Below are 23661 nucleotides of genomic sequence, written 5' to 3'. Positions count from 1 at the left end.
CACTTCACCAGCAGAAATATTGCTTCGACTTGTGCCACTGACCATGGGCGGCGCGTGAACTGCTGGCTGGGGGAGGCTAGCCCCCAGCCCCGCCCCTTCTGCCTGAGGCCCTGCCCCCTCCAGCCCAGAGCTGACCGCCCCCCCCCCCAACCACCGGCCCCCACCCCAGACTAGCGCCCCCAGTGCTGGGAGGGCGGGTGGCACAGCCCCAGCCTCCCCAGCCCCATAGAACTGCATAGGGGGAGCCACAGAGCAGGAAGCTGGAGGGGGGGGGCCTGGGGGCAAGCATGGGCGGGGCCATGCCTGGCTGTTTGGTGAGGCACAGCCTCCCCCAGCCTATGATATTCTCCTCCCATGCCACTGGCAAAGCCTGTCAGGAAAAACGTTATCCACTAACGGAGCTCCTTCTCCAAAGCCTCTGCTCCCTGGACTTTCTGGCACCACACGCCAACGGTGAATGCACTGATGCTAACACGCGGCCCCCTCCTCGCCAGACGCCAGAGAGATCTAGACGCTTGCCCATGCCCTGGTGCCAATGTCTGTCGAATCTCACGTCTTTCACTCCCTCCGCTCCAGGTCAGGGCTGACCTGTGCTGCCATTACCTCCTTTCACCTTAGTCTGCTCGGAAATGAACTTCTCCAGTCTGGTCCTCAGGGAAATCTCCACACCGTATCTGCCATGGGTCCCGTCATCCACCAGGATGAAGTGGGAGTGGTTGCTATCCAGGCAGGACAGGTTCCCCTGGCTCTCCTCATCCAGCACGTACTCAGCCGGGAAGCCACCCTGCAAACGGCCAGAGGAAAGAGAGACAGACCAACAGGGGGATTTCGCTGGGCCTTTCTCACTTGGACAGCTCCATTAGGAGATCAGGCAGCTGTCCCCTGGCTGAACACCAGAGGAACAGCCCCAGGGAAGCAGACAAGAGCGCAGGTGGTGGCCGGCAGGTGTGGTGAAAAGAGCAGGAGTGCAAGGGGGAGTCCGCACATGGGGTGGGAGAGGAGAGACGGAGGACAGTACTGACTTGGGTCAATGAATGATGGACGAGATGGCCCAGTGTAGTGACAGAGGCGGAGCCAGAAAACAGAAGGGGGCAGGATTTGGATCAGGCCCGAGGCACCCATGCTTACACACAGTTCACCATTGGTGGCTTCTCTGCATCTCCCACCACTGATGGGCTTCAAGCACCCCCTATGGTCCTCCTCCACTCAGGGCAGCAATCTTTGACAAATAGCCATCCCGGCCCCTCTCAAGCTGTTTCTCACAGTGACTGTTACCTAATCCCCTCAGCTCAGCAGCTTGTGCAGCGCTTCCTGCACCGCCTGGCTGTGTCCCCCTCTTTCCGGGCCCCTCCTGACGCTTTACGGAATCGAGAGGGGAGAATCTTTCACTCAGAAATACACACAGGAGGGATTTGAAATTGCTATCAGCTCAGTTAGCTCAGTGATTCGGAGATGGACACTGCACAGCATAGAGGCCAAGTGTCTCAAACAGGGGTGCCTGAAGTTAGGCTCCCAAGTCCCAAAATAAATTATCTGATTTTCCAAAAAGTGTCAAGTTCCCAACAGCTCTCAGTGAAATCAATGGGACTTGTGGATGCTCAGCCCTGCCTTTCAGAAGGCACCTAATATCTTCACACTGTCTCATTAGACACGAATCTGTCTGCCTTAGATATTCCTGAAGGGCCTATCACTGTAACTACATGGTGTCAAGTATCAGGGGGTAGCTGTGTTAGTCTGAATCTACAAAAACAACAAGGAGTCTGGTGGCACCTTAAAGACTAACAGATTTATTTCTTCAGATGCATCTGAAGAAGTGAGGTTTTTACCCACGAAAACTTATGCCCAAATAAATCTGTTAAGTTTTTAAGGTGCCACCAGACTCCTTGTTGTTACTGTAACTACAGACTCTAGCCGGAGTTCTGCAGATATGGCAGGCATTCTCCACTGTATTTCCCTGAGACAAAAGCAAATGCGTCACAGATTTGGTTAAATTCTGAGAGGTTTGGGGGGATCTACATTATTTTAGAACCAAAAGCAACCTAAAATGTGTTTGCAAGAGAGAGGACATATTTTCCTCACCCTTGTCATAATATGGCCTCTTCTGACTTTCTTGGCTGTCTATTTTTCTCTTATCATTGCTGAGATTGTGTGAAAATATCTAACATGAAATGGGCAAGGTCAGGAGTTCCATGTGCATGCTTGGTATTTTAAATACACGGTATTAACAAGCAATCATGAATTCCTTCGTGGAATTCCTTCTCCTTGTTCTTTTCTGATGCAAGGTTTTCAAGGAGGTTGAGGGAGAAGTGCTGGTCTCTAATCCTCTGAGGGTGTGAGAGATTCAGGGAATGTCTACAAACACAGTCCCCCACCCCAACCCTGCAGGCATCGGAGCAATCAAACATAGAGCCCCTACCCCCTGCAAAGGCTGGACGCTCACCATGGGGCAGATGAGGCTGCCACGGTTGTACACGGTCCCCCAGGTGGCTATGCCGATGGTGACAATTTCGCCCTCTTTGCAGCTGCTGCTCATGCTGAAGTCTCTCACAGCTTCTCCCACCTGCTTCATCACACCGGCGTGGGACCCACCTGTTATGATCCAGGCACCTGGCAGACAGAGCAGGGGTTGGTAAGGTGAATGCCCCATGCACAGTGGCTGATATTCTGACCTATCAGAGACCTGCAGAAGTCCCCTTCCACCCAGGTTTTGGAGATTCTAAGGCCTGTGGGGTGCCCATCCTGCATTCTGCCCCATAAGTACCTTGGGGTGTCAAAGCCCTCTGTGAACTGAGCCCACCTTCTTTGACACACAGGTCTGGGACCTCTCTGGGCTTCCTGCCCCCCTGCCCTGCACTTTGTGCAGGCCCTAAGCGAGGAGAATGCCACTAGTGTGAGCGGACCGTGCTTTGTGCAGGGACAGACAGATTGTCTTGTGGGTCAGGACTGGGATGCAGAAGATCTGGATTTGGTTCCCTGCTCTCCTGCAGACTTCCTCTCTGACCTTGTGGACCTGTGTGCCTCTATGACATGGGGATAATAACCCTTCTTCTTTCCACCATTGGGCTGTTCAGATTGTGAACTCTTCAAGGCAGGGGACTGTCTCTCACCATGTCCTTAATAGCCATGTCTTCACTGCCAAAAAGGTGTGTTTTACAGCGGGATAACTATCATACATTAACCACCTCTTTGTAAAATCCTAGTGGAGACAAGGCTTTGTAGCTTTTGCTGGAACTAGACAAAGTTAACCGCAACTGTGGGGTATAGGGCAGACCTGTCTAGCTAGAAACTGCCTGTATCTTGTCTCCACTAGGATTTTGCAGCGAGAGAGCTAATTTGCATTAGTTCTTTTGCTGTAAAAACATACCTGTTTTGGCAATGAAGACACAGTCTAAGTTTTAAAAGCATGAGGCTAATGTGTTAACAAACACCTTTTAAAAGTCTAGTCTGGGCAAGGCATGCTGCTTTTAACACATGGTAAAGGGCTCCGGTTATAGCTTAAAAGGCACACACTTGTCTGGAGACCTTTTAAAAAAAAAACAACCATTGACATTATTAACACATATGAACGTATGAAATCTCATCCTTCCAATTTTACAAATAGCCACATATATCACCTCCTGATGCCACCCTATTTAATCTGCAAAGAATCAAAAGGGTTTCGGGATCGTGACAACACCGATATTTGTTTAGAAAGTTTAGTTTATAGCCCGCAGCACAAGTCCACCAAAAGTTTTTCCAACCTCCAGACATTTCCCCCCTTCTTCTATTGCTTTTCCTTGGAGAGAAAGTGGAATTTTCTGTAGTATTTTTATTAAGCCTATTTGTGCCTCAGTTTCCCCTATAATTTGCACGGCTACCCAAATGGGGTGAGAGAAGGACTGTTTGCTCTTAGGGCAAGCTGGGAGACATAGGTATGAATGACGCCCAGCCGTCTGAGCCTGGATGGGTCATAAAAAAGGACTGGCCAAGGCCAACCCCATATCAGTGGAGGAGCCAAGAAGACAATGGCAAAACCAATCGCTAGGACATTGACAGCGACCCAGACAGAGATGGATTCCCTCCTTCCCCCTCTCAGCAGGGAAACTGAGCACAATCCCCCAGTTTGAGAACAAAGGACTGGGGAGATGTGTGGTGGGGATAAGTGCTGGCTGCTGGAAGGAGTCAGGGCTCTGAGCTGGGAAGCAACCATAGAGGTCAGACTGAGAGCCCGGACAGAGCCCAAACATGGGGGTTCTCTACCGCTTGGCTGGGCTCTGGGCTAACTAGCATGGTCTCTGTGCTAACCTTCACTTCTCTGTGCTAATCTAAGGACTTCCTATGCTGTGTCCAGTTGACTAATAACTCCGGCTGTTTTGACAGCGCTGTGGGAGTGTCACCGTGTATGCTGGGGTGCATTAATCCCTGAAGAGGGGACAAGTCTCTACCAAGAGTCTAGCTCAGTTGGACTCTCTGAGCAGCACTCATGGTGTGAAGTAGGAGTGCTGGAGCCCCAGAGGTTCAGTCATGGAGGCAGTGAGGTTTACCCTGGAGGAAGAGTGAGACCCTGTGGGAGTGGCACATTGAAGGGCACCTCCTGGAGACTATTCCAAACTGGGGGTGTCACACCAATCCTGTGGATCCATGACAATCAAATCAGCTGATCAATAGGGAATCATTTGCCCTGCGCCACGTCTGCTTATTCTCCTGTATTTGTCAGCTTTGGAAGGCTTGTTTGTGTTTGGTCAACCTCTTCCCATTGTCTGTCTAGTTATTCAAATGCCCAACGTGGCGACCATACATTGTATAATCTGCTTGATCCCAACAGCATTTTTAACTCTGCAATGATTTCTAGTACTTAGCCTGGCTTTTATAATGTGTTAGTTACCACGTGTCAGCTAATTTGCCCTACATCACACTTTAAATCCTTGTCTAGACAAGGCCTGTGTGTGTGTACAGCATCTAGTAGAATGGGGCCGAGGTCTCCAGAATCTACCCTAATACAGACAATAACAACTGCACTAGGAGCAAGGCAGTGGGGAATCAGCCCCAGTGCCTAAGTGTCATGTGAGACCTGTCGAGTTCTCAAGGGCCAATGGGTCCGTCCCGATTGTCTTCTTTCTGTTTGTCCGAGATGGGCCTGAAACACAAAGTTTGGATCCTGATATGAACCTTTCCAAAGTCTGAGGAATCCTGGCATGAGGTCAGGATTCATTCCCATCTAGAGGTGGGTGAAATTTTTTGGTCAAAACTCTTTGTCACCAAAAAAAGCACATTTGGGTTGACAGAAACATTTTAGGAATTCACCAAATTGTTTCCACTGGAAAAAAAAACAAAACAAAAACTCTGGAAACATCTAATTGTTTTGTAGCAACATTTTCCAACCAGAACGTTTCCATTTTTTGATTCAAAACAAAAAGTCATTTAGAAATTCCTGCAGCTTCATTAATTTCTTTTTTTTTAAGTTCAAAATTGAAACATTTTGTTTTGGGTCAGACTCAACATTGCATCCAACTGAAAACAATTTTGTTTTTTACTACTTTTTGAGTCTCTGAAAATTTTGCTTTGGGTCAACCTGAAACTATTTTTAATTTTTTTTTCCTGGAACTGCCAACAACCTGAAAAAAAAAAAAAAATCACTCGTTCTCCCAGCTCTACTCCCACCCCACTCAGATGTTCAGAATCCAGATTTTTTGCTCAGTATTTACTCTGGCTATCCCTTTCCCAGCACTAGCTCTTTGAAATAAGGACTGATGGATTGGCTCCTTTCGCTGTAGTTTATTGAAATGGCTGTATGGATAGCTTCTGTTGAAGCTTTTATTTGTCACTTCTTGCAGCAGAATCCCAACACAGATCCCGTGGTCTCCTGCAGCAGTCAACATTTGGGCTGGCCTTCCCCCACCATGTGGGAGAACATCAGGCTCACAGAGTATGAGCTACCCCAAGCAAGGACCATGCCTGGACCCCAACACAGTGTTACTTCCCATAAGAACCCCTTGGGTAATATCAGTAAGGGCAGAATTTGGCTCAGGATATTTCTGTTCGTGGTTCAGAGAAGGCTAAGACAGGGCCGGCTCTAACTTTTTGGCTGCCCCAAGCAAAAAAAAAAAAAAGAGTGCCGCCCTCCATAGCGCCGCCATAACACACACCCTCAGCACTGCAACAACACCCCCCCCCGCGGAACGCCGCGCCGCCAAACCCCCCCGCCGAACCCCCCAGCACCCCATGGAGCGCCGCGCTGCCAATCCCCCCAGCCCCCCGCGGAGCGCCGCTGAACCCCCCCCTCCCCCGCGGAGCGCCACGTCGCAGAACCCCCCAGCCCCCCACGGAACGCTGTGTCGCCGAACCCCCCAGTTCCCCGCGGAGCGCCAAACGCAGTGCCGCCGAACCCCCCTGCTGAGCGCTGCCGAACCCCTCCAGTCCCCCGCAGAGCACCGTGCCGCCGAACCCCCCAGCCCCCCGCAGAGCGCCGCGCCACTGAACACCCCCGCAGAGCGCTGCCGAATGCCGTGCCGCTGAACCCCCCCACCAAGCGCTGCCGAACCCCCCCATTCGCCCGCGGAGCGCTGCTGAACCCCCCCCCGCCGCCACACACACCTCCCGCCGAGTGCCACGCCGCCAAACACCGCCGAGCTGCGCTGCCGAACACACACCCCCGCCGAGCACCCTGCTGCAACCCCCCCCGCGGAGCGCCACTGCCGAATCCCACCCCCCAATGCCCCCTGTACGCCTAACCGCCGAAACAAAAACAACCCACCCCTCCCCCAACGCCGCCCGACCGACCTCCCCCCACAAAACCCTGAGTGCCCCCCCGCCACCCCAAGATTGGCCACCCCTTACCAGGTGCTGCCCCAAGCACATGCTTGGTCGGCTGGTGCCTGGAGCCGGCCCTGGGCTAAGAGGTGATTTGATCAGAGTCTATAAGTACCTGGAGAAAAGACTTCTGATGGCACAGGGGTCTATAAACTAGACTCTAATCTAGAACAAGATCCAATGGCTGGAAGCTGCAGCTAGATAAATTCAGGCTAGAAACAAAGTGCCCATTTTTAACATTGAGGGCGATGAACCGTTGGCCCAGCTTACTGAGCAAAATGATAGATTCTTCACCCCTTGAAGTCTGTACATCAAGATTGGAGGTCTTTGTAAATAATGCGCCGTTGCTCAAAGAGGCAGGATGGGCTCCATGCAGGAGTCACACTGGCCTGCGTTAGAGGATCATAATGGCCCCTTCTGGCCTTAGCATTGGACTCTATGGCCCACCAGGTGATTCCTGGGATTACATTAATTTTCTGTCTGAGCCATCTCTGCTGGTGTGCAACTGGCACTGTATTCCCAGAGATGCTGAGCCAGTCAGCATGCTAATGAGAGGCTCACGGCATCAGCATTCCTCAAAGAGGACAGTGAGTGACTGACAGCTGCTCAGCAATGGAAGCGTTTACTAGGAAAGGCTGGTGCAAGGGTCCTGGTGAGATACGGGGCAATGCTGGGGCTGGAACACAGGAAGGGGTTAGTGCCCTGTGGCATGTATATAAGAGACCAGTGTAAGGGTGGTGGGTAAGAGAGGCTGGTAGAAGGGAGAAAGATTCACAGAGCTGCAATGATCTGAGATGACAGTGCAAGAGGTTCCTCAGCCTGAAAGCAACATTTCAGCTCTGTAGGCCCTACCCAGAGACGGGCACTCTGGGCCCCTGCACCCCATCCCAATCACTACGAGACCGTACAGCAGATCCAGCAGGAAAGCTAAAGGCTTTTCCCCCAGAACATGTGGTATATAAGCAGAGGGCAGGCAGGCGTGAGTGGGGAGGAGGAAAACGCTGCCCCCAAGGGAACAGGAGTCCAAGGACTCATGGAGGGTCACTTACCAAAGCTGCTCACTGGCTCTGCAGAGCTCTGGTAATTGTCTGAACCTGCCTGTCTCCAGAGCCTCTGCAGAGGCTGATCTATCGGCTTGTTGTCTGGAGAGCTGTGGCTTCTAGCCAGCGTCACTGCCCATCATTCAGGCTCTGATGAGCTCGTAGGCCAAGGATGCTGTTCCACAAGGATCTGGCACCTTCTATTCTATTCCATTCCGGTTCTGACACCACCGTATTAGCTGAGCTCCTTCCCTAGCACATTATCCCCCAATGGGAACCCCCTACCGCTTTCCCTCAGGGATATAAACAGGGCTCTCCTCCAGCGCAGCCCCAGGAATGCTCTGCCCACACTCAGGGACTATGTACCACTGGCGGGTATTACCTGTTGTCTGGGCCACCTTGACCAGCCCCCGTCGGAAGACGTTCTTCAACCTTGGCATCATGTTGAAGTTCTTAGCTCCCCCAGTCACAGAGATGAGCAGGTTGGGCACGTCGAGGCCCCAATGCTGAGTCATCAGCTGGTAGATAATGCATGGAGGGGTGTCCACCGAGACGCGCACATACTGAGGGTGGTGGGGGGTGCAAAACACAGGGAAGGGAGGGAGTAAAACCCACTGCACCTACCCAGAGGGCAAAGCCAGCCAGGGACTCATCCTAGCCAAGACGGCAAGAATCAAACTTCTTTCCTCTAGGCAGCTCCCAACTCTCCCCACCCCAGTTCCTCACCTTCCTGTAAAGGACCAGGCCTGCGTATAGAGGAACATCTCCCTCCACTGCCCCATGCATCACCTCAGGGCCAGTACAGCCTGGCAGCTGAATCTGTCACTGCACAGCACTCCTGAGGTGACAGATTCCCCCCTCAAGGAGAGGCTGAGATGACAGTGTGACGTATGCTGCTGCTATTCTAGTGCCAGGCCCTGAGGAGTGGTGAGGTTGACTCAGAGCTGGATGCGGTACCTGTTCCCTCCCACCTCCATGAGATTCAGACCCCCAGGAGTCTGAGGCAGGAGAAGTGGAGGAGGTTGCACACTGAATCTTGGCCCACCAAATGGCTTCAGAGGAGGCCTCAGATTTACTTGTCCTGGTGCTGGCCCTTCTCCCCTCTCCCCAGAGCTGCTCCGAAGGGTGAAGGAAGTGACCATATCTACCCCCTTCCTTTCTCTGCTAGGACCAGGGCTGCCTTTGGGGCCTCTCCCCATCTATCGTCAAAGGCAGCGAATACACCCATTCCATCAACCGCAAGTGCCAAGCAGCAGGGTTTCAATATGGGATCCCTGTCCCCTAGATACTAGGGACTGACCCACCTTTCCCACCTTTGGTCCCAGACCTGCAAAGCTGATATCACCAAACGCGTCCGTTGGCATTTCTTGGATGTGCCTCTTGGGGTCCCATTCTTTCCCCAGGAAAACAGATGACTTTGTAGCCTCTTCCAGGTGCTGTTCCCTGGGGTAACCACACTCACACATGACCCTCCTGCAAGAAAACAGCATCAGCAACTCCCTGAACTCTGAAGGGGCGTCTCTGGCAGTTACAGGCAGATGAGTCCCTTGGCAATCTCAGATTGGAAGCAGTGGCAGTGGCTTACTTTGAAAATGCCCAACACCAGCTCCTAGGGAGGTTATATCTCCTGCCCAGCTTGCTCATCGGCCATTGGCTATGGAGACAAAATCACTGTGAGGAGGAGATCTTTGTGCATGGTAGAGCGCAGCAAAAAATCAGCATTTCCATCCCGCAGGACATTCCGATATCTGGACATTGTTTTCACCCCAAAATAAGCCAAAATATATTTTTTAAATTGTGGAACAAAAAATTCTGGAAAATATCAATTCAGAAATGGCAAATCATTTTGTTCTGAGTCAGTTCAATGTTGAGCTACACATCCCAGTAGTGCTTTGCATTGTCTCTTGGGAGGTGTAGTTCTGGGTGCTTCATGTCCTAATGTCCCCAATAGCAGGTCTCCATGGCAAGACTACATCTCCTTTGATGCACTCTAATCAGCTCCCATGATGCACCACACTGGTCAGTCTGAGGGGACACCACATGCTGCACTATGAGACATGTAGTCCAGCCCTGGAGCTCAGACCATAGGGGGAGAATCACTGGAACTACAACTCCCATGAGGCAATGCACCACCAAAGGGAAAGGCAGTCCAATGGTTAATGGACCCAAAATGAAATAGTTCATGAAATATTTTTCCATTAGGATATTGAAAAATTTAGGCAAAATAGAAATTTTCCAATAGAAAATTTTAACTTTGCAGAAACTGCATTTTCCATCAAAAATTCGTTTTGATTGAAAATTCCCAACGAGCTGTAGTGCAGAGTGCTTTGCACCACTGACCTGTTAAGTGTGGTAGAAGCTCACTAATCTGCACCAGTGTCCAGGAGACTTGATGCACACTGATCAGTGCTATGAACTAGTCAGTAGGTGAACAAACATAATCAGGAGCCACATCGAGTTGCCTGCATTGCAGAAGGAACCCAGGGTTTCCTATTATTATAGATGACAGTGCTTCATAACAGTGTAACAAGCCAAGGCTTGTGGCTAAGCATTGGGGACCAATTCCCTGTGTGAGCTTAGGCCTCAACTCTGGATCTCAGCTCCACAACTACTAAAAGGGGATAACGGTTCTTCCAGTGTCTGTCTATTTGGTTTGCCAGCTCTTTGGGGCAGGGGCTGTCTCTTACTATGTGCAGCTCCTAGCACAATGGAGCCCTGATCTCAGTGGGGCCTCTACAGGGCCGGCTCCAGGCACCAGCTTCGCAAGCAGGTGCTTGGGGCGGCCACTCCGGAGAGGGGCGGCAGGTCCAGCTATTTGGCGGCAATTCAGCGGACGGTCCCTCACTCCTGCTCTGAGCGAAGGACCTCCCGCCGAAGTGCCACCGCAGATCGCGATCGCGGCTTTTTTTTTTTTTTTTTTTGGCTGCTTGGGGCGGCCAAAACCCTGGAGCCGGCCCTGGGCCTCTAAATGCTACAATAGTAATACATTACTGTAGTATATTTTCCTGAAGTAAATGCAACCTCACTACAGTCATCAGCAATGTGCAGTGAGAACACTGGAGATTTTATGAGGATTACCCATGTTTGCAACTTTGTGCAGTGAGACTTAGCACAGTCCTACTGTATTCATTAGCTAGGATTCAAGCCTTTCCCCTTACCCCATGTTTAGAAGCAGTCTCCTCCATCTCCTGTTGCCTGGGAGAGTAGCTGCCCAGATTTTGACCCTGACATTACATAAGAGCTGGTCAACAATTTTGTTGGATTTTTGACTAAAATAATGTTTTTGTGAAAGCATCTGCCTTCTGCAGAAAAATTCAGTTTTCTGTTCAAAAACAGAACACCCAAAAAACTGAAATGTTTTGGCCAAACCCCCAAATATTTCTATCTGGAAATACTGCTGCAGAGCTTCATGGGAATTGTAGTTCAGTTTCTGTATATCTCCATTCACTTGTATGGGCAGAGCTCCCCAGCTGGACTACACCTCCCATGATGCACCATCACCACGGACTCTCATGCTGCACCACCTTCCCTCTCCAAGAGAGGAGACTGTGGTGTATCATGGGAACTATCCAGACAGCTCAGACTATAAATAATAAATAATAATAAATAATAATTCCTATAATGCTTAGCTGTTTATATAGTGCTTGCCATCAGAAGATCTCAAAGCACTTTTCAAAGGGTGGTAACTCCTAAGTATAAGTATACATTGTCAGTATAAAGAAAGGGAGCAAGGGTGGCCACTCATGCATTCCCAGAAAACATAGTACTTCTGGGAATGGCATGGACCCACCACCACTGGCATGACCTTGCACTCATGGTGAGTGTAAGGTCACACCATTTGGAAGAGCATGCCACTCCATCCCCACTGGTGTGACCTTGCACCCAGCTGAATGGCCTACCTGATGGGAACATGAGGCACTAGAACTACAACTCCCATGAGGTATCATGGCTGCATTTGCAAATCAAAATATATCTGTTTTCACATTTCCACCAAAAAAATCCAAATTTTCTGTAGAAAATTTAAACAAAAACTAAGTTTTTTGTTTCCATCAAAGTTTTCCACAGGAATAAGAACAACATTTTTCAACCAGCTGTGCTTAGCATTGTAGAATAAGCTGAAGAAACGCAACATTTCTTCTCCAGGAAATCTCTCTCTGTATTCTCTCTGTGCAGCTCTAAGACCATCATTGCATTCCTCTCCTCTTAGCAGAAATGGGCTTAACACTGGATGTTGACTCTACTTTCCTGCAATGTGGGTGTAAAGCAAGAAGCAGATGGAAGCGGGAAAACATCAGTGCATTTGACTTACCCAGTATCTGACATTTGGGAACTTTCAACAAAGTACACACACTCCTTCTTCTTGATGTTTTCAGGAATCCACGAGCTGAGATTCTCCTACAGGGTGGAGAGAATAAGGGGAACAGCAGGCCTAAGTGGTTTCAGACAAAGACCAGATGACATAGGTTCCTACAAGATCCACAGAAAAAGGGGCACATCACAGATTCAGCGTGCAAGGGCTCTCAGCCAGTACATAGAGAAACAAAGGTCATAACAGCAAGAAACCCAAGGGGAATTTGACACTTTCAGTTAGACAGATAGAGTGAGGACTCTGCCAGCACACTGTGTATCAGACAGACAAACGTGTGCCCAAAACTGAGAATGGTGAGACATGAAGGAGCAGTGAGGGCTGAGTCTAACAGCTTATTCACACTTTGAATTTGTTGCAGGTTAACTTGAGTTATTTCATGTTAAATTGGTGGGGGCTTTGTCTAGTCAAGCAGGAAGAAAGGAGTTGTGGCTCTTTTAAGGAATCCCCTCTCCTTAGGGCTAGGGAGGAGGGATGGCTCAGTGGTTTGAACATGGGCCTCCTAAACCCAGGGTTGTGAGTTCAATCCTTGAGGGGGCCACTTAGGGATCTGGGGCAAAATCAGTACTTGGTCCTGCTAGTGAAGGTAGGGGGCTGGACTCAATGACCTTTCAGGGCCCCTTCCGGAGATAGGATATCGCCATATATTATTATTATTAAGGTGGGCAGAGGGATGGGGCATCACCTGAGCTGGGGGTTGGCCAGAGGGGCTCAGGTGAGCCACTGGTCCCTGCAGACAAGGGTTAAGCTATGTGAATGCCCTGCCCTCTCTCACTCCAGAAACATCAGAACAGCGCTGGGACTGGGAGTGATGCTGTTAGTGGGTTTGTTTTCACCATGTGTGAATGGGATCAGCAGAATGGCTCTCCTCCATGTGTCCACATCTCCCAGGGCACTTTGTCTGTCTCCCTGGCTATTGGAGAAAAGCAGGTAATGACCCTAACTACTACCTCCTCCAAATGATACTCTGTTCCTGGACTGAGAGCCCCTTTTAGCCTACTCCCACCAACCCACTCCTGGGCTCGGAGCATCTCCTGGTTATGCCCCTGACTCTTATACATGGTCAGTGTATTTGCTGGCCTCCCCCTAACCTTAGCATTGTCTAAACTTGCCTTTTCATTATTGCCAGTGGCAAAGTGAGCCTTCCTCTTGCTCTTACAGAAGCCACTATTGCTGCGTCTGAGGTTGGGAACCATTTCGAGGTCGCAGATCTTGGAATGCACAACGTAGCTGTCTCCCTCATCAGGGCAGACTCCATTCAGCTCTGGCGGTAGCATTCTGGTTTACCTGCCACTCCCAGCTACGGGCAGGTCTCTTGTCACCCTCAACAGAGCCTCTCGAGTTTGTTATGCTGAGAAGTACTGAAATGCAACGAAACAGAAAATACTAAACATGCATCAGAAACACGAGGACACTCGAGCTGGGGCTTGCTGCTAGGAGAACATCCCTCACCATGAATCCTCTCCCTCCAATCCCAGCATGCTTTGGGATTTGTTTCAGATGTGAACTAGACCAGCTATGCATGTCACATAGCACAGATTCTAAATTCATCTATTGTTTTCCTACAACAGGCCCCGAATGAATGATCACAGAATCATAGAAATGTAGGGCTGGACAGGATCTCGAGTGGTCATCTAGCCCAACCACTGACCAAGTAAACCTAGACCATCCCTGAGAGGTGTTTGTCCAGCCTGTTCTTTAAAACCTCCATTGAGGGGGATTCCACAACCTCTCTAGGTAACTTGGTCCAGTGTTTAACTATTCTTATAATTAGAAAGTTCTTCCTAATATCTAACCTAAATCTCCCTTGCTGCAAATTAAACCAATTAAATTATGAGATAGGGAAGATTTTAATTAAAAAAACAAAGCTAAACAGTAACATACACTGCATCTACATGTATGTGTTCATATCAATATATATGCCTAGTTGTGGGCTCATATCTATATCATCAACAGCTGAGTTGTTAATTTTTTATCTATCACCCATGGCATATGACCCAGAGACACAACCACAAACCATTCTCCACATCACTTATCCCACACACAGCCCAGAAATGATACCTTGCCCACCCCAAGCCAGGATGCCACCAAATGGGAAAATACCCAATCTATCCGATCCACCCTCTCTCTATGGATTAGAAATCCCATGTGTCTTCCCTATTCACCCTGCTGGGGTGGGTCAAGCACCTTCCGGCTACCCACCAGCTATCCACCTTCATCCAGCTCGCTCTGCGCATACAGACCAAACCCTCAGCTACCCCTGCACCACACCCGGCTAGTATGTTACTTGTCCTGTCTTTAGAATGTCAGGCAGCCAGAGTGCATGCTCCCTCCTTTCAAAGGGTGTAGCACCCTCCAAGTTCACCCTGACTCCCAGATCCCCGGGGCGAGGTGTATGCACACTGCCTCTGGGAGCCCTGCTGGACTGACAGACTCCACCTGTAGGTGTGGTCTAAAGCCACAACTGCGCCCTCAGTGCCATGAGGCTAATTTCATTCATGTCTGTGGAGCACTTTAAGATCTTCAGCTGGAATGTGCTATAAAAAGGCAAAGTGTTATGGTTATTATTTATTCATACACCTGGCAGAATGATTCAGCCTCCACATCACAGGCTGTCTGAGTCATGAGCAAATAAGCCAGTTTTCCGGCAAAGGGATAGGATCAAATGTTGCAGTCTTGATGTACAGTTGTTTTCTTAGATGTGCTAATTTTTTTGTCTCCCTCATTAAGGTCCCCGAGATGCTACCAGATGCTATTGCTAATTCAGTAGGTGGCACAATATGGGACCAATGCCCCAGTATGGCACTAGCTAGTGTAACTGTGCTGCAAATGCCATGTTTCACATGAAATATTTTTGTAAAAATAAGTTCCTGTCCTCTTTTGCTCATCATGATCCTCTCTGGCACTGTCCATAGATTTCAGACCAGAAGGGACCACTGTGATCATCTAGTCTGACCTCCTGTGTAACACAGGCCATAGGACTGCCCTGAATTTACTCCTGTTTGAACCAGAGCAGATCTTCTAGAAAAACAAACCACCATCCAATCTTGATTTTAAAATGGCCAGTGATGGAGCATCTCTCACAGCTGTGGGGAAATTGTGCTAATGGTTACTTACCTTCACTGTTACAAATGTACACCTTTTTTCTAGCCTGAATTTACCTAGCTTCCAGCCCTTGGATACAACTTTATCTCTAGACTCAAACGCTTCTGATTTCTGTTCCTCATGGAGGTACTTGCAGACTGTGAGCAAGTCACCCCACAACCTTCTCTTAGTTAAGTGAAACATATTGAGTTCCCTGAGTCTATGTAAAGCCCAGTGGATCTTAAACCTAGCCCTGCAGAGCGGCTAGGCAGCAAACAGCACCATACTACCACCCAGCAACAGCTATAATCAGCTCTGGCTCCAGCTCCACTACCCACAACCAGCTGTAGACACAGCGCCTGGAAAGTCCCGCCTCAAGGGGACAGACAGGCAGCAACCTCATAGCTCCTGATTGGCTCCCTGCCATATATTGAACCCCAGGGATATTCCAGGAAGTCTCTAGGTAGCAGCGTGGATCTCCTGTAGCTACTATTACCATTCCTACTGGCTTTGGCTTGATTTGGACCTTGCCTCCTGACCCAGAACTTGACACCTGATCTGACTAACATTTCTAATTATAACCCCAGGTTGAATTGCTTTGCCAGTTGTTCAGGCTGCAATTGTCTATGCTTGGTCTCTGCCTCAGGCTGAATTTTCTTTTGGAAGAGTTCAGTCATTTCTGTCACAGCTGGGAATAGAATCCAGGTTTCCACTATTTTACCCCCAGTTCTCAGCTGCTTAGCCCCACAGCTTCTCAGGCGGAAGAAGGAAGGAAAAGGTGCCACCTCTATGTACTTGGCTATGTGCCTGTGAAATGGGGCTACTCCTGCATATGTTGCCCACAGTTTCTATAGCCCAGATTTGAAAAGGTATTTAGGATCTAGGCATATATGTCTTACATCCCCTTCTCTAGTGGCTGGTCCACAGAAAAGCTCACACCCTTCTACCACTGGTAGCAAATGGAGTTAGCCCTTAGCTCAAGTGGTGGAGGGCTGTGCTATGGGGCTGAAGACCATGGACTGATAGCCCTGTTGATGCCTGGTGGTTTTCTCACTGTTGAAATGGATAGATTGTGTATGTTTCTTTTAAAATAACCTGGAAAATTACATACAATAAACCAGATTAACATTATTTTAATCAGCTTGTAAAGTCAAGCACTGAAAAGTTAGGAAACACCAAAATGAAGAAAAAAATCATGCAACCTTAGTTCAGCTCTCTCGTGCATTATGATGCTGTCTTTAATTTAATGATCACACACTATTCCCACAGCCCCCCACAAACCTCTGCCTCATTCAGTCCACAGGCTGGATGGTGCTCCCTGAATGCATTGGAGTTAAGCGGTAAATGAAGCTACTGTCAGTAGAACCCCTTGCTTTTTCACTGCAAAAGTTGGAAAGTGTGTCAGGAATGAGGCAGAAAACTACAGGAGGAACAAGAATGGGCATGTGGTTAAGGCAGCTGACTGTAACTAAGGAGACCTAGGTTCTGGCCTTTGCTCTCCTACATGCAGATGTTGGTTAGATCATCACACCAAATGTTTCCACGGGTGGCCACCAGTTCTGTACTTCTCATTTTCTGTGTGTTTAACTTGAGATACATCATTTAAGGGCTGAGCTCCACATGTGAGACTGAAGTCAACAGGTTCTGTGGGTGCTCGGCCCCTATGAAAAATCCACTTGAGATCAAATTTTCAAAACCATTGAAATAATTTAGCAATTTACAGACTTGGGCTTCTGCAGCCCAGATCCTCAAAGGCTTTTAGGTACCTAACTCCCATTGCTCCCATGGATGTCAATGGGAGTTAGATACCTAAGTGCCTTTGAGCATCTGAGCCTTGTGTGCCTAGCGTTCTTTAGAAAATGGAACATAGGCTCCTAAGTCACTCAGCTGCATATTATTATCCCCAGGTGTCCAATGGGACTGTCAAGATCAAAAGCAGGAAAAAATGTACACTGTCTTTTGGGATCCTCACTGATGGGTTTCTCAAGACAGGCCCCCACAGGTAAAATTTTCAAAAACTGCTATCTTACAATAGAAAAGACAAAGTCACTAATATTTGGGAATGAGGCACTCAGGTACTGTAGTAATAAGCAGGCCCAGAATTTTTTTTAAAGACACCATAATAGAGGCCCAACTTCAATGTATTATACCCCAAATTAAGAAACACAGTAAAAGAACTAAAAAAGAGCCACCGTGGCTTAACAACCATGTAAAAGAAGCAGTGAGAGATAAAGACTTCCTTTAAAAAGTGGAAGTCAAATCCTAGTGAGGCAAATAGAAAGGAGCATAAACGCTGCCAAATTAAGTGCAAGAATGTAATAAGAAAAGCCAAAGAGGAGTTTGAAGAACGGCTAGCCAAAAACTCCAAAGGTAATAACAAAATGTTTTTAAGTACATCAGAAGCAGGAAGCCTGCTAAACAACCAGTGGGGCCCCTTGATGATAGAGATACAAAAGCAGCGCTTAAAGACGATAAAGTCATTGTGGAGAAACTAAATGGATTCTTTGCTTCAGTCTTCACGGCTGAGGATGTTAGGGAGATTCCCAAACCTGAGCTGGCTTTTGTAGGTGACAAATCTGAGGAACTGTCATGGATTGAAGTGTCACGAGAGGAGGTTTTGGAATTAATTGATAAACTTAACATTAACAAGTCACCGGGACCAGATGACATTCACCCAAGAGTTCTGAAAGAACTCAAATGTGAAGTTGCGGAACTGTTAACTAAGGTTTGTAACCTGTCCTTTAAATCAGCTTCTGTGCCCAGTGACTGGAAGTTAGCTAATGTAACGCCAATATTTAAAAAGGGCTCTAGAGGTGTCCGACACATAGAAAAACAAACTGTTGAGCAATAGTCATCATGGTTTCTGTAAAGGGAAATCGTCTTACTAATCTATTAGAATTCTTTGAAGGGGTCAACAAACATGTGGACAAGGGGGATCCAGTGGACATAGTGTACTTAGATTTCCAGAAAGCCTTTGACAAGGTCCCTCACCAAAGGCTCTTATGTAAATTAAGCTGCCATGGGATAAAAGGGAAGGTCCTTTCATGGATTGAGAACTGGTTAAAAGACAGGGAACAAAGGGTAGGAATTAATGGTAAATTCTCAGAATGGAGAGGGGTAACTAGTGGTGTTCCCCAAGGGTCAGTCCTCGGACCGATCCTATTCAACTTATTCATAAATGATCTGGAGAAAGGGGTAAACAGTGAGGTGGCAAAGTTTGCAGATGATACTAAACTGCTAAAGATAGTTAAGTCCAAAGCAGACTGTGAAGAACTTCAAAAAAATCTCACAAAACTAACTGATTGGGCAACAAAATGGCAAATGAAATTTAATGTGGATAAATGTAAAGTAATGCACATTGGAAAAAATAACACCAACTACACATACAATATGATGGAGGCTAATTTAGCTACAAGAAGTCAGGAAAAAGATCTTGGCATCATCATGGATAGTTCTCTGAAAATGTCCACGCAGTGTGCAGAGGCGGTCAAAAAAGCAAACAGGATGTTAGGAATCATTAAAAAGGGGATAGAAAATAAGATTGAGAATATATTATTGCCCTTATATAAACTGATGGTACGCCCTCATCTCGAATACTGCGTACAGATGTGGTTTCCTCATCTCAAAAAAGATATACTGGCACTAGAAAAGGTTCAGAAAAGGGCAACTAAAATGATTAAGGGTTTGGAACGGGTCCCATATGAGGAGAGATTAAAGAGGCTACGACTCTTCAGCTTGGAAAAGAGGAGACTAAGGGGGGATATGATAGAGGTATATAAAATCATGAGTGATGTGGAGAAAATAGATAAGGAAGAGTTATTTACTTATTCCCATAATACAAGAACTAGGGGTCATCAAATGAAATTAATAGGCAGCAGGTTTAAAACAAATACAAGGAAGTTCTTCTTCACGCAGCGCACAGTCAACTTGTGGAACTCCTTACCTGAGGAGGTTGTGACGGCTAGGACTATAACAGAGTTTAAAAGAGAACTGGGTAAATTCATGGTTGTTAAGTCCATTAATGGCTATTAGCCAGGACGGGTAAGGAATGGTGTCCTTAGCCTCTGTCTGTCAGAGGGTGGAGATGGATGGCAGGAGAGAGATCACTTGATCATTGCCTGTTAGGTTCACTCCCTCTGGGGCACCTGGCATTGGCCACTGTCAGTAGACAGGATACTGGGCTAGATGGACCTTTGGTCTGACCCGGTACGGCCTTTCTTATGTTGTTATGTTCTTATGATAATTCTGTATTTAGTGGCTATTTGGGATGGTTTGCAGTAAATAAGGCCTGAGGGTTACACACTGAATGATGAGTGGAGAGAGAGAAATATTGAGAAGCTGCCTCATTCCCAGAGTACTAGCCACCTGCTGCATGGAATGAGGCAGGGACATTTTAGGGGAGGGAAACAGTATCTTGGCTAAAGAGGGCCTTGGCCTACATCAAAGAAATCCTCAACATGCATTAGAGATGGCTGAACAAAATCACAGTTAGTTAATATTGTATTTTGCTCAATGCCTCCATCAAACAGCAGAAGGCAATCCCCTCTCACCCTCTCTGGTATCTGCTTGTATAGATGTTGGAAAGAGGGGTAGCATGGTGCTGAAAGGAGTATAGTAACTCACAGAAGGTCCAGGATTGTCCCTGACTCTTTAAAAAGGTGTCTCATTTCCATGTCCTCCACTTCATCAGGCTCAGCACAGATCCATCTGCTACCATCCCTGCGTGTCACACAAAGTACCCCAGCCACACTAGCTTCACAATTTCCCACTACCCAGGGGAGCAGGGCTGACATAAATTTGGTCTCCGGGACAGATAAAACCTCCCAAGGAAAACTCCCTCTGCTGAAGATTCCCTGCAAGTAATCAGGGCTCTGCTTGAACGGGGTGGAGAAGTGGGTCACTGCTTATGGGGCCCCAGTGGCATAGTCCACCCGCACTAGGAGAGACCTGTTTGCTCTCCAGGCAGGTTTATCCACAACAGCCATACCAATTCCTTGCAAAAGACTCTATATGACAAGAATCAGTTTCTAAAGCCATTTGTATCCATCTCCCCCATCTCCTATCCACTGCTCCAGGACTTGCACTCTAGTTCTACAGCCTTGTATGACCTGGGCCAATAAAAGATCCAAGTTCCCCTTTGCCTGGTTTGCTGGGTGCCTGTTTGTTACTGGTGTAATGTCCAGCAATTTGAGCTGGTATTTGTGAGGTATTTGCTTACGGATCAGGAGCCCGCTGACTGCAAGGAAGATTCTGCTCTCCTAGGACTCGCTCTGTGCAGCTGGGCTAGCTGCTTACCTGTGGGAGCTCCCCACCTGTGCCTGATCTCACGGCAGAACCCTCAGTTAGCTGTTCCAGCCGAGTTCTGGCTAGCCTGGGGACTGTATTCAGTAATCCCATCCACGGGGAAGGATCACCATCATTTAAAGTGCTACAGCCAGCATGTGCTGATGTGGGTAGGGCCAGGCTCTGGCCTGATAAGGGTTAGCTGTGGCCATGTAGCCTTCTGACCCTTGGCCACTTCCCTTTTACCCTGGCTGGGAACCATGTGTTCCTCAGCTTAGCTTAGCAGCGGTGATGGCCCCATGCAGGAGCAAGTGAGTTGTAAGCACAGTGGAAGTGGAATACCTTTCATATTAAGCCATTTCCCAGCATGTGTAGGGCACAACAGCTGCCAGCCTGGACCCTGACCTGGGTCCCTCTTCCTTGTGCTGTTCACTGAATTGCCAAGTGAGGGTGAGGGTTAATGTAGCCATGGGGGTGGAGGGTGGGAGTGCTGAGCTGCCAGCCAGGGGCTGTGAGAGTGTTCACAGCTGCCAGAGCCTGGGTGACTAGGCTGGAGAATCAAGCTGCTGAGGATATGGCTGGTACAGTACAATGGGGGAGGAACACGAACCGTTGCAGGGAGGTCCCTAGTCAGCCAGGGAACCCCATTACACTGCAAGTAGGGCACTGCTCAGTATAACGTCAAGAGCCCCAAGGCAGCCTCCAGACTGGGCTGTTCCCACCTAAGTTCCCTCTAAGCTGCACAGCCGCGCAACAGCCTATTAAGTGCCACGCAGGCACTCAGGCTGCAGCGGAGAGAGATGTCTCTCCCCCAGCCCCAGACCTGCCATGGCTGGGGGAGAGGCACCTATCCCATGGCCCCAACCCGGCCCAGACCTGTTGCGGCCGGGGGAGAGGTGCCTATCCCATGGTCCCAGGTGCTGCTGCAGGGAGAGAGGGCTGGGGGGAGTCCCCACTGTAGCCCTGGGGCAGCCTGTGCCCCAAACCCCTCATCCCTGGCCCCACCCCAGAGCCCTCACCCCCAGCCGGAAACCTCACCCCAACCCTCTGCCCCAGCCCTGAGCCCCTCATCCCTGCCCCAGCCCTGAGCCCCCTCCTACACTCCGAACCCCTCAGTCACACATCACCTCCGTACTGGTGCACATAACAAAATTCATTCCGCACATGGGTGGGAAAAATTAGAGGGAACACTGGTTCCCACTGAATAAAGGGACCAGCTCACCCTGCTGTTCACACAGTCTGTTTTCAATGACTCCCCACAATATCACCTGTTACCCAGCTCCAGGCAAAAACACCCTCCATGCCTTCAGAGGGCTCCCAAGTCTGTCTCTGCCCCCAGAGCCCAGCCCGCTCTGGGCACAATAATGACTTCCACCTGCTCACTGTGCTTCTCCGTCCTCCACCTGCTCTCTGCTCCTTCCTGGGTTGAGGCTCGGGCCCTTGGAGCTCTCTTGGAGTAGCTGCCTCTTGCCCCATCTCACCCTGGGACCACTCCCCTCTCCGTAGCTCACCATTGGCTCCCTTTGTACAGAATGTTCCGAGACTCGTGGGTTATGGGCACAGCGGCCTTGTGAAATGAGGCGCAGTGGTGTTCTAGGAATAGGCTGGACGCAGCAGCAAGAAGGGCCATGGTAACAATGCATACAGTATGGAAATGCCCAGGTCACCATGGTGAGGAGATCACCATGCAGGGCAGGCTTACAAAAGGCCCTAGGGAACTGGGATGCACCAGTCCCATTGACTTGAGGGGCCAGATTTTGCCAGCCTGGCCTTCCTTCTGTGCTTGCAATTATTTGTGGGCATCAATGCTACCCTTTACAAGCCTAGCAACGTGTTACGCGGAGGGCTAAATTATGTCATCAAATGTGCCCATCATTGGTTGCTCCTACAAAATTGTGGGTCTGAAAAGAGAGGCTAGGATAAAACTCAGGCCTGTGGCACACCTTAAGCTAGCCAGCAGTGCCTAGCAGGCACAGTGCTTGCTGAAGGGCATTCACACAGGGCCCTCCAATGGGCAAACCTACAAAGAGAAAGCACAGGCACATCTTCCGAGGTGGACATGCACACAGCCTATCTTACAGGGAGCACATGTACACAGGAGCTCTCACGTGTCACATGCATACATGCACATGGCATGTGAGGACCCCAAAGAGGTTTTGAGTGGATTAAAGGGTACTTGCAGCCTTGCCCTACAGAATAGTTGCAGGTAGCATGATTCCTGAGCAATTTTGGACAGCCCTCAGGGGCATTTCTGTCAGATTCTGTCCTTCTGCAGGGCACTGGGTGCTATTGACATTGTCTGGGACAGCAATTCCCAGGCTTTGCAGCTTCTAGGCCCTGGCTGAAGTTCCTGAAAATCTGCTAAGACCCGACACAGAAAATGTACATGCCAAACAATGTACCTGCCTGCACCTGCTGTGCATCCTCCTCCTGCATCTCCTGCTCAGACGTTCGGTGCCAGGCCTGGGGAATGTCCCTTCCGCTCACCCTCCAGGCAGGTCATTTGACTAGTTGAGACCCAGGTGATGAGAGAAGAATCAGCTGAGGCATCTCTGAACTGACTGACTGCAGTTAGGAGGAGGAGACGGGGTTGCTGCTGGCAGCCTTCCAGCAAATCAGACTGCAGAAGCAGTCCCTAGACCTGCTAGGGAGCTTTAGGCATAAGGACAAATCCAGAGTTTGCTAGACCTTGGTGAGTCACACACCCTTTGTAAACTGCAGATGAACCCTTTCCATTCCACAGCCTGACAAGGCACTTTCTTTCTCCCGAGTAGCTTCAGCTTAACAATGCAAATGATACTCCAAAATCTGAACCACGCTTTACAACTCTTAATCAGTGGCTGCTTTGTTATGTACAAGGGCCCCATCTGCAAGAATAGGAGCTGAAAAGAATAGTATATCCGCTGCTTAGCAATTCCTGAGTACATAACCAATCTCACTATACTTAGCATTATATGCAGTAAACACTCTACTCTTAAATTACAGTTCATGGCAATAAAGTCCCATTAAACATACATTCTCTCTCTCCTATTATGCAGCTGTGCTCTAAATGAGGTGTCTACACTGTGTTCTACACTAGGTTAATCGTTTGGGTTCTCT

General features: G+C 48.9%; 1 protein-coding gene across 3 annotated transcripts in view; it reads right to left on the bottom strand.

Annotated features, from left to right (window-relative positions):
* TRPM2 (transient receptor potential cation channel subfamily M member 2) overlaps positions 1 to 23051 on the bottom strand; it is a 64050-nt gene extending 40999 nt beyond the window's left edge. The window contains exons 1-8 of one of the 3 annotated variants that reach the window (XM_054040524.1): positions 22965 to 23051; positions 13308 to 13556; positions 12139 to 12224; positions 9415 to 9483; positions 9134 to 9302; positions 8212 to 8392; positions 2441 to 2607; positions 604 to 784 (exon numbers count right to left, since the gene is read on the bottom strand). In XM_054040524.1, the coding sequence (XP_053896499.1) occupies positions 604 to 784; positions 2441 to 2607; positions 8212 to 8392; positions 9134 to 9302; positions 9415 to 9483; positions 12139 to 12224; positions 13308 to 13472 (1018 nt within the window). In that variant the 5' untranslated portion in view covers positions 13473 to 13556; positions 22965 to 23051. The remainder of the gene's footprint in view (positions 1 to 603; positions 785 to 2440; positions 2608 to 8211; positions 8393 to 9133; positions 9303 to 9414; positions 9484 to 12138; positions 12225 to 13307; positions 13557 to 22964) is intronic. The other 2 variants (XM_054040526.1, XM_054040525.1) reach the window with 2 other exon arrangements.
* Between the last annotated feature and the right edge of the window lie 610 nt (positions 23052 to 23661).

This window comes from Malaclemys terrapin, chromosome 9 (assembly GCF_027887155.1).
Source record: "Malaclemys terrapin pileata isolate rMalTer1 chromosome 9, rMalTer1.hap1, whole genome shotgun sequence".
Lineage (NCBI taxonomy): Eukaryota > Metazoa > Chordata > Testudines > Emydidae > Malaclemys > Malaclemys terrapin.
This window is presented reverse-complemented; position numbering and strand designations above follow the sequence as displayed.